The sequence below is a fragment of the Melitaea cinxia genome, chromosome 5 (genome assembly GCF_905220565.1).
Source record: "Melitaea cinxia chromosome 5, ilMelCinx1.1, whole genome shotgun sequence".
Taxonomy (NCBI): Eukaryota; Metazoa; Arthropoda; class Insecta; order Lepidoptera; family Nymphalidae; genus Melitaea; species Melitaea cinxia.
In genome coordinates, this window is record NC_059398.1 from 15,484,035 (window position 1) to 15,502,162 (window position 18,128).

Here is an 18,128-nt window from a genome sequence, read left to right on the forward strand (position 1 = left end):
TCTGCGGAGGATTACTAAGTACTTTGAGTAGCTTTTTATCTTCTCAATATCTAGCTTTATACCAAAATTCATCAAAATTGGTTCTGCGATATAAAAACCAATTTGTTACTACATAATGTGCATTAGGAATATGTTATCAATTTTGATTGTTTTTTATATTTCACTGTTTTGACGATAATGGCTTACTCATAAAAGATAGATATATCCTGTCGCGGACTTTTTTATAGGACTAATTAAGATAAACATTTCTCTATACATTGTATACGTAAACTCTGCAGTATTTGAAGCGTACGCCAGAATAGCTCGCAGATGACAGATTTTTTTCCAACTTACTTGACAATTATCGTTATATTTTGCACAATTATCACACTATCTTTAAAAATTGTAGCCTATGTGTTATTCTAATGTATAAGCTATATTATTGTAAACCTTGATTAAAATCCATTCATAGTTTTTGCGTGAAAGAGGAACAAACATCCATACATCTATACATCCACACATACAAACTTTCGGATTTATAATATTAGTAGGATTCTATGTACATGTAATGTAAAACTTTTAATTAAAACCCCAATGTCATTGAATATGATGTTTTTATTTCACAGTCAATAAAATGATAGAAAATAAAATGAAATAATATTTAAAATTAGGTATGTATTACTACTAACCAAAATGAGTCACTGGTTACTTAAATAAAGATAAATAAAGATTATTATTATTATTAACTATTTAATGTTTAGATTACATACAATTTTTTAACACAACTTTAAAATATATACTTCATTGATACTGAATTTAAAAATATATACTTCGTATATCTATGGTAAATATAAAATAATAAAATATGACTATAAATCTTATGCGATACTAGACTCATTAGGTGGAATGTAGACACTATCAGCGTTATGTTCTTTAGCTTGGCGCGTGATTTGTTCACTCATGCGGCGCGTATATTGTTGTTCTTCTTCGTTTTGTCGAGCTAAAATCACCTGCTCCTTAATCTTCCAAGACATGAAGGTTTTCTCACTTTTCATTTTACGGATGCATCTCGCTAACAATAACGCAAATATGACACCCAGTAACTGTAAAAAGTAAAGTTGAAATTTACACCTCAATTGTGTAGTAAAAAATATAATTATGTTTCTAATTTTTACGAAAATTTCACTCATGAAACAACTTTTTCGGATTTTATCGCGGTTTAGTTTTTTACAGCAACCATGTTCACGGGAGGACCAGTCTTCCCGTAAAGTATCGGAAACTTACAGTTGATTTCATTTTGAATTTATTTGTTAAAATAGAAATAGTAATAATTATATTGATATAATGAAAGTCAAATTTTATAGCGATCGTAGATATTAAATGAAAAAAAAAAAAAAAAACAAGGTTCTGTTTTTAATTAATTAAGGACGCTATCACATTTTTCACTCGCTCAAGTTTAGGTATTTAAATCGCAACACAATAACATTACGCGTACGCACACATTGATACCGCTATCTGCTCGATTTTGTACCGACGTAACTAATCTTGGTACTTGAAAGTATTAATTTTTAATTTTACTGGTATTGATTAGTAAATTTAGTTGTAAGTTTAAAGTCGAACTTGGTAACTGTTACTAAGTACCTACTATTCACGGAACCTCTCCCCTACTCTGTTTATGACGATGTCTTAAGGCGTCAGGGTATCTACTACTCGTTCGTCGTACTATACAATAAAATATAATAGATAATAATACGCTTATTTTTATAATTCAAAATCACATACAATTTTAAGTTATATTATTATAGTTTTAACATTATAATAATATAAACATAACATATTTTACGTAAACAATCTATACAAATAAATAAAATTGGAGTGTCCTTTAGTTATATTAAAATACTGCTTTTTACTAAATGCATACGGATGTATACACGGTCCATATACCAAAATAACATTTTTCCAATTTTTGTCTGTCTGTCTGTCGGTATGTTCCGGCTAATCTCTGAAACGGGTGGACCGATTTTGACGGTACTTTCACTGGGATATATCTTATGCAATAAGGAGTAACATAGGCTGCTTCTATTTTAGAAATTTATTTATTTTATAACTCTGCAAACGGAACAATGATGATGATGATGAATGTAAATTTAAAATAAAATAATTTTTAACAAAAAAAAAAACCGACTTCAAACAGGAAACTTCTTCAATATTATAAAATATTTATTTAATCATTTCTGATTAACTAAATCAAAATACGAATTACTTTGTACTAAGTAAGTTTATTTTTCACTTTTTAGTTTCCTGTTAGAAGTCGGTTTTTTTTTGTTAAAAATTATTTTATTTTACAATTTTTAGTGATGGGTAGACCTAACAAGGATGCTTTTTCTCTTGTGTCGGGGGTCCGGCAACAAACACAATACACAAGCACAAACACCCAGATCATGACAAACATCTTATATGGCCAATACAAATGTCTGTCCTGCGCGGAGATTGAACCCACTAACGCCAGCGCAACAGCCAGTGCTGTGACCGCTGCGCTAACGCGTCGACATACTATGAGTAAAGTTCGCTATCAGGTGCACGTAATAACAACCGGGACTGACAGCCTAGCGTGTTCTCCGAGGCTAGGTTGGGAGAACCACAAGGATTAACAACTAGATTGAAAATAAATATTTGTATAAACATAAATATCCACTCCAAGCGGGAATTGAACCCGCGACCGTCAGTGTTTAGGCGCCGCCGATGCGGCACATGCACCATTATATCAAAGCGGTCGTCAAACAGCAAAAGGTAACTGCTATAAATTGTTGAGAAATTCCCTCGAGTGTTTATGGGCTCCATCATCAAACCTGGTCCTGTGACACAGATGACCACACAGCAGGTAATTCCTCGAATATCTTTCGTCTCCATCATCAGACTGTAATGGCACTTATAACTAATACAGGTGCAAAGTTCTCATCAATAGAAACGAATTAAGATCAAAAAGCAGGTAATTGCTATAAATTGTTGAAGAGTTCCCTCGACTATCTTTCTTCTCCATCATCAATCAGATCGACTCCAGACCTTTATTAAATAGTAGTGCTTTATAGTACTTAATGAAAACATGATTAAATTTACTAGTCACCCGTACGATTTTTGAAAGTTTCCCTCGATTTCTCTGGGATCCCATCATCAGATCCTAGTTTCCTTATCATAGTACCAAACTAGGGATATCTCCTTTCCAACAAAAAAAGAATTATCAAAATCGGTTCATAAACGAAAAAGTTATTTCCGAACATACATAAATATATATATATACACGGTCGAATTGAGTAACCTCCTCCTTTTTTTGAAGTCGGTTGAAAAGAAGACAAATTGTAAAGATTACTTATTATTATTGATTATTATATATAAACCAGATGCATAGCAAAGACAATCGATTGTGAAGTATCAATTTCGTCCAAGCACAGTACACACAAAAAACTCATTTTTTACGTAATTATTACTTGCGCTGAAGCGATACAGCCGTGCTTCCATGAGCGCGTTTCGGCGCGGAATGACGAACGACGATGGTTCACTTGTAAAAAATGTATGAAGAAATTTGAGAGCGTTTCTTATTTTTCTCATAAATGGAAATATTATTTATTTTTATATAAAATATCTAGCGCTACGCATAGAGGACTAAATAAGCAACAATTTCTTAGTGTATTTATTTTTCTTAGTGCAGTGTATTTAGGCTATAATGGTTCCAATTCAGACCCGTCTTTTTTTAATTTTTTGCGATTTCTGTGATGGTTAAACTGTATTTGTGTGAAAAGTTTGTATGGGGCTATAGAATTTTTATGGTCTCACTCGGAGATGAATATATTATCTTTCATTTGAAACCAAGATATCCTCTCAGGGTGACTCCTAATTAATTAAAATGGTACGTGAAAAACACTGATATTTGTAGAAAAATGTGATAGCGTCCTTAAGCCTGTAACATCTCAGGAAGGAGGTTTTGTTCAAAGCTAGTCATTTTATATTATTATTATTATTATTATTTTTTTTTTTTTGTAATAATTCGTCGTTATACCTGTATAAACATAACAGATACACCCAAAACACCGATGACGCTCGAGTTCTGCACGAACACATTTATCAACGCCGCCTTGCAGCTGTTAGCCCTCATAGTTGTACAGACTTCCGCCCCTCTACTGATGCAACAGGACTCTGGGACCACTAATACAACTTGGTCGCCTTCGACGATTGTCGACACGACCACCGTGGAATTATTACCCGTGAAGTTCATTCCAACGTAGTCTAGATAGCTGTTGCTGCCACAGCAATTGAGCTAAAATTTAAAATAAAAATATTAGTAATACATAGTAGTAGTCGAGTGATGTATTTTCTATTGTGGCTACTGCCTTTCTTATGAATCAGACTTTCTAAGACAAAGAGACTGTTCAAACAGACCTAATCTGTTGTATTGGTGAATTTTTCTATATAAATTTAAACTAACTTACATGACGTTCGATATTCAATAAAATATCGCATGACACAAATTGATAACTGTAGATTAACATGTAAAATTAGGCATTATATACCTACTTTAAATTCAAGATAGATGGGCACAAAGGTAAAGTAACATACATATGTTTAAAATTTATCATATGAACTTTCTGGAATATGGATCTTATAGAAACCAGTTTACGATTTAGTCCTTTGAAGTAGTTACTTTTCCTACGAAGTAACTGCCGAATAATACATTACTATTTTGGTATAAGAATTATTCAACCCTACTTAGTCGTTTTAGAGCTTATCCAGAGCTCGTATCTATAAATCTTTCTTTTTAGCAAATAAGAACACAATAACCACCACATACGCGTAGTTTTTTTTTTTTAATAATTTAAAACCTTTTCTTTTAATAAAACTTATTTTCTAAATTACATCTAACTTACGCAAACTTGTAATCTGTCAATTTCCATTTGAATTTCAGGATCGGAGGTATATTCAGATATTGGTATATAGACATAATCTCTTAATGTCTGTGTGTCCACTGTGAAAGCTAATATCACCACGACCAATTTTCCTATCAGCATCAAGGACAAAATTAGTGCATACTGAAAAACAAATAAGTATCAATTTCAATAACTTATTTCTTAGAATGGTGGGAAATGTGAAGAACTTTGTATGTAAATGTTCAAAAGTACGTGTCTCGACTTACCTATTTACTTTATTGATGACAAAGATAAAATAACGTTTATTTTTTAAACTACGATCTATTTATATTCGAGCAAAGTTACAGATAGGGTATGTATGTGTATAACATTCAAGAAAAATAAATTATTAATTTAAAAATTGAGAATGTAACTTACCAAATTGACCAAACACGTGCTACGTTTCAAGCTACCAAAGAAACCGAACAGCGTGACGACAAAAAGAAACATGCCCATAACAATGCAAAGAATAGAGGGCGAGAAAAATCGACCGCTCGTTGCGTTCTGGTAGAAATACGAGAACGTGTGGTAGTGTGTGTACACGGAGAAACCCAGGACGATCATCAGACCAGCGATAATCTGAAATATAAAAAGTATTTCAACAAAAAATATCTATTTTTATTACTATCATTAACCGATTTCAAAAAAAGGAGAAGGTTACTCAATTCGACCGTATATATATATATATATATTTTTTATGTATGTTCGGGCATAACTCCGTCGTTTATAAACCGATTTTGATAATTCTTGTTTCGTTGGAAAGGAGATATGCTTAGTTTAGTACCATGATAAGGAAAACAGGATCTGATGATGGGATTCCAGAGAAATCGAGGGAAACTCTCGAAAAGCCGCATAATTTTTTACTGGGTGTACCGATTTTGATGATTTTTAATTTAATCTAAAGCCGATGTTTATCATGTGTTCACATTTAAATTTCATCGAGATCTGATTACAACTTTTGGAGTAATCTTTGATAATGCCTATTTACTCGAAATTTTTTTTGTCTACCTACGTTGTATTACTTGTCGATATAATTGAAGGCGGTTTTTCTTTGTTTGCCTGCAAACACAATTATAATTATATAGACACGTTTGTTGTTTTTTTTTTTAGAACGAAGTTCCTTACGGCAGGCTTGACATTTGGTTGGGCGAGCGAACTGAAAAAAAAATTTGATACTAAAACCGTAAGAAAAATATATAACGGAAGTGACGTAATATCAGTCACACGACTGTATAATATGAAGTTTGTAAAACTAAAATATTATTAGTAAATTTTTTTTAAAATTATTTATGTAATTTTATACTGTCGACAAAAATAAATAAAGCCATATGTGTTTTTATTTCACTTAATAGTTTGAATTATTATTATTATTCTGTTTGATTTATTTTATTTTACGGTATTTGTTATTTTCTAAAATACTAAATTTCCTAAATACTTTTATGTACTTAATTCAAAACCAATCAACAAAATTAAAAATAAATCAAGAACTAGAAAATATATATAAAATTCAACACTTTTTTTTTCAAATTGTGTTGCTTCTATACTATCCGAAGGAACTTCGTTCCTAACTGGTGTCCCATGACACCACATAATTTTATATATTTTATATTAGACCATTTCTTGTTTTGTTTTACTAATTTTACACAACACTTCTTTCTTTCCTTTTTTATTCAGGATTTTTGACCTTTCAATATTTTTATATTAAATGTTTTTTTGTTGTTTTTGTTTTGTAATAGTGTGCAGATTCGCTCGTTTCAGCCTGTAATATCCCACTGCTGGGCATATAGGCCTCTTTCCCCATATAGGAGAAGGACCAGAGCTCAATCCACCACGCTATGGCTGGCGGGTATATTCCCTATTACGAGAAACAATCCCTATCAGGTGTACATGATAACAATCGGGACCGACGGCTTAATGTGCTGTCCAAGATACGGTGGGGAGATGCAAAAGGACTGCACAAACATCCAGGCCATGGCAAACTACACATAAGTAGGTTGAAAGTAAAAAGCCATCAGAACTCATCCTCTCTCTTAATACCTCCCATATTTCTGTTACATCCATTTATTCCCTCTACTACCAATGCGTTTTAGCTTTTTAATGATGTAAGTCCTTAAGTTTATATGAAAATTCATGATGTGTGTAACGTGTAAATGTTATCTAATACCTTATGGTAGTGTTTTTGCTATTTTTTATAAAGATCCAAAGTAAAATTTGTAAAACAACACAGTGTTTACTTTATCGTAAAAATCTATTGAAATAGCAATCCTTATTTCCATTAAAATTATGCATATATAAGTACTATATCGCATAATAAAAATTCGAAGTCATAATTTAAACGATAGATTAGAGAAGTGATAAAAATGCTTTGATCAGTTTATTCTAAGAAACCATCTCATCGACATTGTTAGCTTGATAGAGAAGTTTATACCTACTATATGTAACAATAGAATGATACCCTATATAATCATTAAAATTTGTTAATTACGCCAGACTGTTTGTAGGTACGGGTATTATATACAGGTTCAGTAGTTTTATATTAACACTAGCTCCTATTCCCGCGGCTTCGTCCGCGTGGAATAGGAACAATTCTGTCATATATGATTTTTGCGAAACTTTGTTTCCTCAGCGCACGTAGCGGAAGCATCTAAAAGAAAAAAGAACCCCGATTTTGAAACATTGTTCATTGGTGCTCCGCTCATATTGGTCTTAGCGTGATGATATAAAATCTATAGTCTTCCTCGACAACTGGGTTATCTAACACTGAAAGAATTTTATAAATTGGACCATTAGTTCTTGAGATTAGCGCGTTCAAACAAACAAACAAACTCTTCAGCTTTATAATATTAGTATAGATATATCTATAACAGGGCCTTGTAGAAAAATGTTTGATGTTCAAGTTGTTCGGTGCGACAAAGCCAGTACTGCGGTCACCAACCCGCCTGCCCAGCGTGGTGACTATGGGCAACACACATGAGTTCACGCTATTTTTGGCGTGAACTTGTGGAGGCCTATGTCCAGCAGTGGACTGTATAGGCTGTAATGATGATGATGATAATGATAGTTCAAGTTGTACGAACCGAAAGTTTTGAATCATTTTGCTTAAATTAATAATAAGCCTCTTTAAGGCATGCTTCGTTTTTAACCGACTTCAAAAAAGGAGGAGGTTACTCAATTCGACCGTATATATATATATATTTTTTTTAATGTATGTTTGGGCATAACTTCGTTGTTTATGAGCCGATTTTGATAATTATTTTTTTGTTGTAAAGGAAACATCCTTGGTGTGGTACCATGATAAGGAAACTAGGATCTGATGATGGGATCCTAGAGGAATCGAGGGAAGCTCTCGAAAATCTGCATAACTTTTTACTGGGTGTACTGATTTTAATGATTTTTAATTTAATCGAAACCCGATGTTTATCATGTGGTCATATTTAAATTTCATCGAGATCTGATTACAACTTTTAGAGTAAACTTTGATAATGCATATTTACTTGACTAATTTTTCGTCTACCTACGTTGTGTTACTTGTCGATATAATTGAAGTCGGTTTTTTTTTCGTTTGCCTGCAAACACAATTATAAGACATGATGTTGGCGTGCCATGCATGAAATATGCTTTATTGTATGGCACTTTTTTTTCAATATTAAATAAAAAAGCTACGGCACTAAAGAATTTAGCCACCCCCTCTCTTCCCGTGGGTGTCGTAAGAGGCGACTAAGGGATAACAAGGTTCCACAACCACCTTGGAACTTAAGAAGCCGACCGATGGCGGGATAACCATCCAACTGCTGGCTTTGAAATAAACAGGCCGAAGACGGGCAGCAGCGTCTTTGGTGCGACAAAGCCAGTACTGCGGTCACCAACCCGCCTGCCCAGCGTGGTGACTATGGGCAAAACACATGAGTTCACGTTATTTTTGACGTAAACTTGTGGAGGCCTATGTCCAGCAGTGGACTGTATAGGCTGTAATGATGAAATAAAAAAGCAGCATTATCTCATACAAAGCGAACACTGACTGAAAGTAGTCAAATTTTGGAGGAACAAGTAAGATCGTAAATAAAACGCTAATAAAACAGTTTATTGAAACTACATATGAAAATTTTTATATCGCAGAAAAGCAAAATTAGGATCCGTAAATAACTGATTAGGAACTTATATGGTACCTACATTTGAGCGCTATAACGCAATAAAAAGCTCAGTACTAAACGACTAATTTTGAGTTACAATTAGTTTATTACAAATCGATCTTATTCTTTTACTACTATGACTGATAAAATAAATGTTGATTCATCATTACTTTGCTACATATATGCTATTTCTTAGCAATACGTTTTTTAATCCGTCATTATTGCTCACACATCAATCTTTCAACGTCTGTCCTTGGCCAGAGCTAACTTGGTTACTACGATTGTAGTACTAATGGTATTGAATAATAAATCAAAAGTAATAAATAACGTAACACAAAGTGTGGAAATTACTTTACAAAAATGGAGACAGACATTATCCTACAGGCCCCATTGGCCGGTGTGAGATGCTTTCGTTTCGAATATAAATACTTACAACTTATATTATGTGGAGAGAATGTTTTGATAAAAGGTCAAAAGACAAAGGCATCTCGTATCGGACCATACAACCTCACCCGCCCAATATATCTTGGATGGACACAGTGTTATTTAACAGAAAAACGTGGTCACTGCTTTACGGTTAAGGTCTGGACATATTCCAATAAATAAATTTGGGCATTTGATGGGTATAACTCACACCCTAGTTGTTCAGTTTGTGGAGTATAGAGGATACCTATCATATTTTAATAGAACGAAACCAGAAGACGCCAATTTTTTTCTTAATAAACTGTTTTATACCAATGTTGGAGAATATAACAGTATTTTGACAAAACCGGAATCTATTTCAGCAAAGAAATTGTATAAATTAGTTGATAAAATTATATTAACAGTGTCTTAAGGTTGTTATCGTGTAACTGTAGTAACATACATATGTATAATAACAGAGCGACATGGTCGCAGTAGCGGCAAAGCTCTTTAATAAAGAAAAACAAAACCCAACGGTTTTACCAGCGTCAATTTGCGAAAAAAAATGTACTTAAATATTATATAACCATCCTTAGTAAATGATATATTCAAAACAAAAAGGATTTTTCAATTCGAAACAGTAGTTCAATAAATTCTTCAGCTTGATAGTAGGTATTAGTATAAATTTGCCGTTGGAGTTTAAAAGATTGTAATTGATGTTAAGAAAACAGCGATAAGATATTTATTGAAATTGATGACGATTTTCTTATGAAAGAGCCTGAACCTTCTAGTAGTTATAGATATTGTTATTTTTATGGTATTCTTTGATTTGCTACGACGTCGAACCAAGTATTATTGTTGTTAACACAGTACAGCTTTATTGAACTTGTGGTTACTTATAATTTCCAAAAACAATGTTTTGGAAATCTTTACTGCAAGTACTAAAAGTACTAGATGAATATTAATAAAACTAAAATAAATAAAAACGAAGGACTTAAAATTATTCGTAATTAATTTTAAGTCTTTTGTTTTTATAATAAAATATTTTAGTTATAAAATCTGAGATGATAAGGTCATAGATATCGACAATTTCAAGTGGACAATAATTACTTCTTATCGCTGAGTAAGTACGTAAACAGGGGCCGAATATTCTTATTTTAAATTGCTTAACCATTCTACAAAATAAAAGCCTTAAATTACCCTATTTACAAATACTTAAGTTATCATTGACAGCTGAAAACATTATTACGTAGTTATGTACTTAAAATATAAAAATCATTAATTACTTACAATAAACATAGTTGTGATCGTCAACAACAGAAATCTTATAGATTTCATGTTGTATTCTGTTTCCGTCTTTGGGATCAGCATTTTCATCGAACTTTGCACTTCCATCAAACAAATTCACCGTAAAACAGCAATATTACCAGCCGAACTGTTCACTGGAATCACGAATAATAAGTATCATGGCTCGTATCTTGATGTATATTGATAACACTATTAATATGTCGGGCCAAAGATTAGAACTTTGAAGCGATTACGTGCATTTATCAAAAAATGTTTTGCTGGCATGAAAACAAAAGAAAATCACTTTTATGCGTGATAATAAAATAATTTACCTTATTTTATGTAAAATATATATATTATTTCACATAAAGTATTCTAGACATATCTTTTGACGATATAGGTACATATAATAAATAGGTAGGTAGATATAATTAACGGAATAGTTACGATTGTTATTTATTCGGCATTGTGTAATGTTAAACAATGATGGTTGGTGGAGAAAACTTTCTAGATGCATAAATGGTGAAGATAATATTATAATTTTTTTCATAAGAACACATTTAACAACAGTTTTGAAAGATCTATACAAAAAAGTCCTATTACAAAAAAGCGACCTAGCTTTTTGGGTACTTTAATACCTTTTAAACTGAAAGCATTATATAGGAGAAGGATCAGAGCTTAATCCAACACGCTGCTCCAATGCGGGTTGGCGGATATATTCCCTAATATGAGTAACGGCCGCCATCAGGTGTACATGATAACAACCGGGACCGACGGCTTAACGTGCTCTTCGGGGCACGGTGGGGAGACCCACAAGAATTGCACAAACGCCCAGACAACGACAAACATCTACCTATATGGCCAATACAAATGATTGTCATGAATCGAACCCGCAACCGATAGCGCAACAGACACAAGCCAGTGCCGTGACCGTTGCGCCAACGCGCATCGTCATTACCCGACTAGAAAAAAGGTCAGGCTCAACCAGATCATGTATCTGGACCGGATCAGGATAGAATGAGGCATGCCAAATCCGGCAAGCTCTATCAGGACCAGGTCTGGTCGAGACAAGGATAGCCTGATTTAAATATAATCAAGTATGGTAAAGCATACTGGATCAGGACCCGGTCCGGTCCAGATAAGGACAGCCTGATCTAAAATATAATCAAATATGGTAAGGCATACTGGATTAGGACCCGGTCCGGTCCAGATCAGGATAGCCTGATGTAAAATATAATCAAGTATGGTAAGGCATACTGGGTCAGGACCCGGTCCGGTCCGGATCAGATCAGAACTAAGCCTGAATTGCGCTATCAATGTTTTTAAGCGCACTTAGTATATATAGTTATCAGGACAGTCTAGCAGGGAGTCCTTCTACACAGTGGAGCAGTCGTAAGTAGTAGGAAATAGTTAATTAGTAGTTAATTATTAGAAGTTAATAAATAAAATTTAATTAATAATATAAAAATAAATAAAAATAATATTTAAAGTAAAAACAAACAAATAATATATTGGAAAAAATAAACAGAAATAAATATCATAATAACTATGTTAAGTAGCATATTTATAATATCAATTCGCTTTTTTTGCTAAGCAGTTTTTTCAAGAACATACATTCGTGTTTTTTAAAAGGACCGGACCGAACCGGTGATCAGGATGAGATAAGATTTCCTGATCTGGACCCGATCAGGAAATCTTATCTCATCCTGATCAGGTCCAAACCAATCTTTTGCGTTACATACATTATCTGGTCCTGATCAGGCATGCCTGGTCCGGTCCTTCTAAGGAACACGAAAAAAAAATCTACTCGGGTATATGTCTGTTATTTGTATATTTTAATAAGTTGTGTCTAAAATTACAAAAAATAGGTAAATACTATCATTTTGATATGCTGTTATGTGGTGAGAGGCACAACTAAAATTCACAATTGTGGAATAATTTCGCAAAATTTTGTAGAAATACTAATCTCTCGGTATCGCAGTCCAATAGGCTGGACATATACTACTCCAAGTTCGTGCCGAATATCCCGGTTCTCCGAAATCCTTATCCACTTTGATTTTTTATTGATGATAATCTTTTATCCTTGTTTGGAATGATTCCATTTAGTAAGCATTTCGTTAGCGATAACAGTACAAATTTTTTAAATGAAACGATGTTAATAAAGCCTTATCAACAACATCTGCGATTACGGTAAAAGATAAAAATTAAAGAATAAAAATATGCTTTTTTATTACTACCAGACACAAATTTAAACATCTTGCCGCATATGACTATCATATTTATCAATTGTACATAAATTTCTTATTGCGAAGACGATACAATTGGTGAGTTGTATGCAACATTAATTTACAAAAATGCACTAAATTTTATCATATCATAAGCGTTAACTAATACATAGTCATGTTCTCTAAAAGCAGACAGAAATTTGCAATTCCAGAAGTTTTCAAAATGTAGATTAAGTGAGCTCCTATTTACTGTATTGCCTCTACAATCCAAAATTTTAGTAACAAAAACACACTACTAATTCGCTTTCTTTAAAGAGGTAGATATTTTTTTATACAACTGGGTCGGCAAACAAGCGTACGGCTCACCTGATGGTAAGCGATTACCATAGTATTTATTATAAACGCCTCCAACACTGGAAGCCCCCAAACCTCCCCGGAGCTCTAGTCACCTCACTCACCACAGTAACACTAAACTGCTTGAAAGCAGTATTATATGTGTGATCTTCAAGGTCGAGGTACTTCCCCGATCTGGCTGCTCCAGATTTAAGAAAGACATTTCCTGCTGTGGGCTACCTCAGTTGAATAAATTAAATGTATTATACCTACTCTTTTCTATTATATTCGTCTTTTAGATTTTTAATGTAAGGCTCAATAATAGAACAGACAAAAGATGATTGTTTAAGGATTTATTTTCAATAACCTAAGCTCCAAAATAAAAAACCATTTAATAGAGTTCTACAACAAATTTTGAAACTGTACACAACAGCGATTTTTAAAAGATAACAACGTTCTCTCTACGATAATTTTTAAAAGCTTGAAATGTTCAGTAAATTACAACCATTTCGAAGAATTTATTTTTAGTATCATCATCATCATTTCAGCCTAACACAGTCCACTGCTGAACATAGGCCTCCACAAGATTACGCCAAAAATGATGTGAACTCATGTGTGTTATCCATAGCCACCACGCTGGGCAGGCGGGTTGGTGACCGCAGGGCTGGCTTTGTCGCACCGAAGACGCTGCTGCCCGTCTACGCCCTGTGTATTTCATTGCCAGTAGTTGGATGGTTATCCCGCCATCTGTCGGCTTTTTAAGTTCCAAGGTGGTAGTGGAACTGTATTATCCCTTAGTCGCCTTTTACGACACCCACGGGAAGAGAGGGGGTGGCTATATTCTTCATTGTCTTTGTTTTTAGTATCCCCATTCAGAATTGCTACGTAGACAGAATTTCTTCACAAATGTTGTTTAAGTTAATCGACAATCAAAATCAATATACCATTAAAAGCTGAAAAGATGAGCCTTCTTAATTTTGATTATAATTTTATGATTTTTTTTACGTTTATCGAATCGAATAGATACTTTTAACCTTTTACAGTATTTTTTTTAAATCACCCACGGCCATTTTAACTATTAATAATGGTCAATCTTGTACACAAACTCTTATACGTTTTTAAAAATACAAAAGAAAAGTAAAAGACCGGATCGTGACAAGCATTTTCAATGTCACAACCTTTCGTTTTGTACACTAGACTAATTATGTAAACAACAAAAAAAAAATGCAGGCTATGTATACATTTTGTCAATCAGGAAATAGGAAGGTCTGGGGTCTGGGATCTTGGACTAAAACGCGCTACGAAATCGAAATTAGCCTTTTGTCTCTTTCCAAATGACCGAGTACTGTACAAGTATAATCAAGTATCATTAACATAATAAATAAATATCAACTTTTAATTTTCATCCCCTTTTTTCACATATAATAACCAAAATTGCCAAAACAAAATTATTTTTAACATATTAGTTAAGTTAACCAAAACACGTATATATTGTTTTTTACTTTGTACATGTAGGCTTCAAAATATATAAATATACTAGTTGTGTCCGCGGCTTCGCCCGCGTTTAAATAAGTGAGTCACAAAGTTTTCCCGGCAAACTTGCCACGATGTCCTTAGATGGCGAAGTGGCTTCTTCCGGACCTGGACAGATATAGTATCATAAATAATGGTTCGTTATTAAACAGGTTTGTTATTTTTGTTGGCGTCCTGTCGTGTTGGCGCATTGGCGCGTTGGCACGTTGGCGCATTGGCGTGTTGGCGTGTTGGCGTATTGGCGTGTTGGAGTGTTGGCGTGTTGGAGTGTTGACGTGTTGGCGTGTTGGCGTATTAGCGTGTTGGCGTGTTGGCATTTTGACGTGTTGGCGTATTGGCGTATTGGTGTGTTGGCATGTTGGCGTGTTGGACTGTTGGCGTGTTGGCGTATTGGCACATTGGCGTGTTGGCGCATTAACGTATTAGCACATTGGCGTGTTGGCGTATTGGCGTGTTGGCGTGTTGGCGTATTGGCACATTGGCGTGTTGGCGTGTTGGCGTGTTGGCGCATTGGCGTATTGGCGTGTTGGCATATTATCGTGTTGGCGTGTTGGCGTATTGGCGTGTTGGCGTGTTGGCGTTTTGACGTGTTGGCGTGTTGGCGTATTGGCACATTGGCGTGTTGGCGTGTTGGCGCATTGGCGTATTGGCGTGTTGGCATGATTGCGTGTTGGCGTATTGGCGTATTGGCATGTTGGCGTGTTGGACTATTGGCGTGTTGGCATATTGGCGTGTTGGCATGTTGGCGCGTTGGACTGTTGGCGTCTTGGCGTATTGGCACATTGGCGTGTTGGCGTGTTGGCGTGTTGGCGCATTGGCATGTTGGAGTGTTGGCGTGTTGGCATGTTGGAGTGTTGGCGTATTGGTGTGTTGGCGTATTGGCGTGTTGGCGTGTTGGTGCATTGACGTATTGGCGTGTTGGCATGTTGGCGTATTGGCGTGTTGGCATGTTGGCGTGTTGGACTGTTGGCGTGTTGGCGTATTAGCACATTGGCGTGTTGACGTGTTGGCGCATTGGCGTATTGGCGTGTTGGCGTGTTGGCGTGTTGACGTGTTGGCGTGTTGGGGTTTTGGCATGTTGGGGTGTTGGCGTGTTGGCGTGTTGGAGTTTTGGCATGTTGGTGTGTTGGCGTATTGGCGTGTTTAAGTTAAGCGGACAATAAAAAAAATGTCGATGTTTCCGATTTTAGTAATTTTCCAGTATGCAATGAATCAAAACTAATAAATCAAAACTATTGCTAACGGGCGTCAGATGTATGTAGCCCGGACGACGGCCACAGACTACTGCGCTCAGTCAGGCGTTATACACATTATATAATTTATATGTAGAAAGCCGGTAGAGATAACTCTAGAAGAAGTCTCTTCCAGCTAACCTGCGGTAGTTGTTTTATTTATTATTTATTTTTTATTTTATTACTGGACTTTCATTTGGACAAAATATCTGTGTTGTTACGGCAATAAAATATATAGCCGCCCCCTATCTTCCTGTGGGTGTCGTAAGAGGCGACTAAGAGATAACATAGTTCCACTACCACCTTGGAACTTAAAACGCCGACAGGTGGCGGAATAACCATCCAACTGCTTGATTTGAAATACACAGGCTGAAGACGGACAGCAGCGTCTTCAGTGCGACAAAGCCAGCCCTGCGATCACCAATCCGCCTGCCCACCGTGGTGACTATGGCAAACACACATGAGGAGCTTGAACTTGCGGAGGCCTATGTCCAGCAGTAGACTGTATCAAGCTAAAGTGAAGATGATGATGATCAAGTCAGTCAGTCAGTCTGCTCACCAAACACTCACAAGTCACTGCTGGACAAAGGCCTCACTGAGTTCGCGCAAGACATCCCTGTTTTCCGCAATATAACAATATATTTATATATAATTACTAGCTATGCCCGCGGCTTCGCCCGCGTTTAAATAGTGAGTCACAAAGTTTTCCCGGCAAACTTCCAGTGAAACTCAAAATCTCATCAAAATCGGCTTAGTCGTTCCGTAAACCTTCCTCTTGAAGCCCTCTCTCCATTGGTAAAACCGCATGAAAAGCCGTTCAGTAAATTTTGAGGGAATCGATCACATACACTTTTGGGGACTTATTGTTATAATACACTAACTGTTGCCCGCGACTACGTTCGCGTGGCTATGAAGATATATGCATTACTATCAAGATGTTTAAGCAAATTATATTTTTATTTCAGTCACTTGAAATGCTTATCACGCTGAGTAATTTTTTAAAAGGCACAATTTAGTATAATTTATTAGTTATTTTTATAAAACCTCTCTATACACCACATTTTTAATTTTATTTTCAGGCTGCAGTATAAATAACCTAGCAGGCGAACTTATAGCTGCTGTATATGTTTCATACAAACTATCAACCCCAATCAAACGCCCTTAGCAGTGGAATATCAAAAAATCCGTTCTTAGCGGACGTTTGACTAACTATAATCTACCTCCCTGCTAAATTTCATCTTTGTCCATCCTGGATGGATGGACCATCCGGCGGTTTTTGAGTTCTCGTGATGAGTGAGTCAGTGACCTTTCTTTTTTATATATATAGATGACGATGCATTATTTGGACTCCTTTTCACCATCTATAGAGCTGTACGGGTCAACGCACATTGAGCAATATGATTGTTTTGCTAATTAGTAACCTCTTTAATTTAGCTGATTTATTACGAAATTGTTATTTTTCTTATGCAGATTTCTAATGAAATTGATATTTGTTTGCTACGATTGACGTCAAATGACGTCTGTACTTCTGCCTATATATACTCAAAATAATCTGAATAAATTTAGTGTTAGATCGACTTTCATTGGGTTTGGTTTCCCTCATAACCTTCCCTCACATGTCATCTCTCACTCAACCATAGACTGTACCATACAGTTTTTTGGTCCTTCGAGAATACAGCCTTGCTGCTGACAAGCTGCGCAGTCATTCTGAACCTGCAAGCTACAAGACAACAGTCTTACTCCGAGGATACATACAGTCGTTTTGGTCCTTCGAGAATACAGCCTTGCTGCTGACAAGCTACGCAGTCATTCTGAACCTGCAAGCTACAAGACAACAGTCTTACTTCGAGGATACATACAGTCGTTTTGATCCTTCGAGAAAAAAAAAAAAACAAATATTTCTTCGAGAAATCACTCAAGAAAACAGTCAATCAAGACTATAAACTCTACGGATTTCCATCGACATTTGGAGAGTCCACATACAGTGGCCACAACGCTCACGTGGAATTTGTGTGACTGCGAATCGGTTGACTGGCTTCCCAGAAGCGG

General features: G+C 35.3%; 1 protein-coding gene across 1 annotated transcript; it reads right to left on the minus strand.

Moving 5' to 3' along the window:
* Positions 1 to 770: 770 nt before the first annotated feature.
* LOC123653877 (CD63 antigen-like) lies at positions 771 to 17,785 on the minus strand. The gene is made up of 5 exons (XM_045589854.1): positions 17,732 to 17,785; positions 5,316 to 5,516; positions 4,899 to 5,060; positions 4,034 to 4,291; positions 771 to 1,082 (listed from the first exon to the last, which is right to left on the minus strand). Exons 1-5 carry the CDS (start codon positions 17,783 to 17,785, stop codon positions 858 to 860), a joined length of 900 nt encoding a protein of 299 aa, XP_045445810.1. The 3' UTR covers positions 771 to 857.
* Between the last annotated feature and the right edge of the window lie 343 nt (positions 17,786 to 18,128).

What these genes read in the sequence shown, in the direction of transcription:
- LOC123653877 (XM_045589854.1), bottom strand. Translation starts at nt 17,785, where the DNA reads ATGACTGCGCAGCTTGTCAGCAGCAAGGCTGTATTCTCGAAGGACCAA. An exon ending in GCACGTGTTTGGTCAATTTG is followed by an intron (nt 5,061 to 5,315) that starts GTAAGTTACATT and finishes TTTGTTTTTCAG; the next exon opens with TATGCACTAATTTTGTCCTT. An exon ending in TTGACAGATTACAAGTTTGC is followed by an intron (nt 4,292 to 4,898) that starts GTAAGTTAGATG and finishes TTTAAATTTTAG; the next exon opens with CTCAATTGCTGTGGCAGCAA.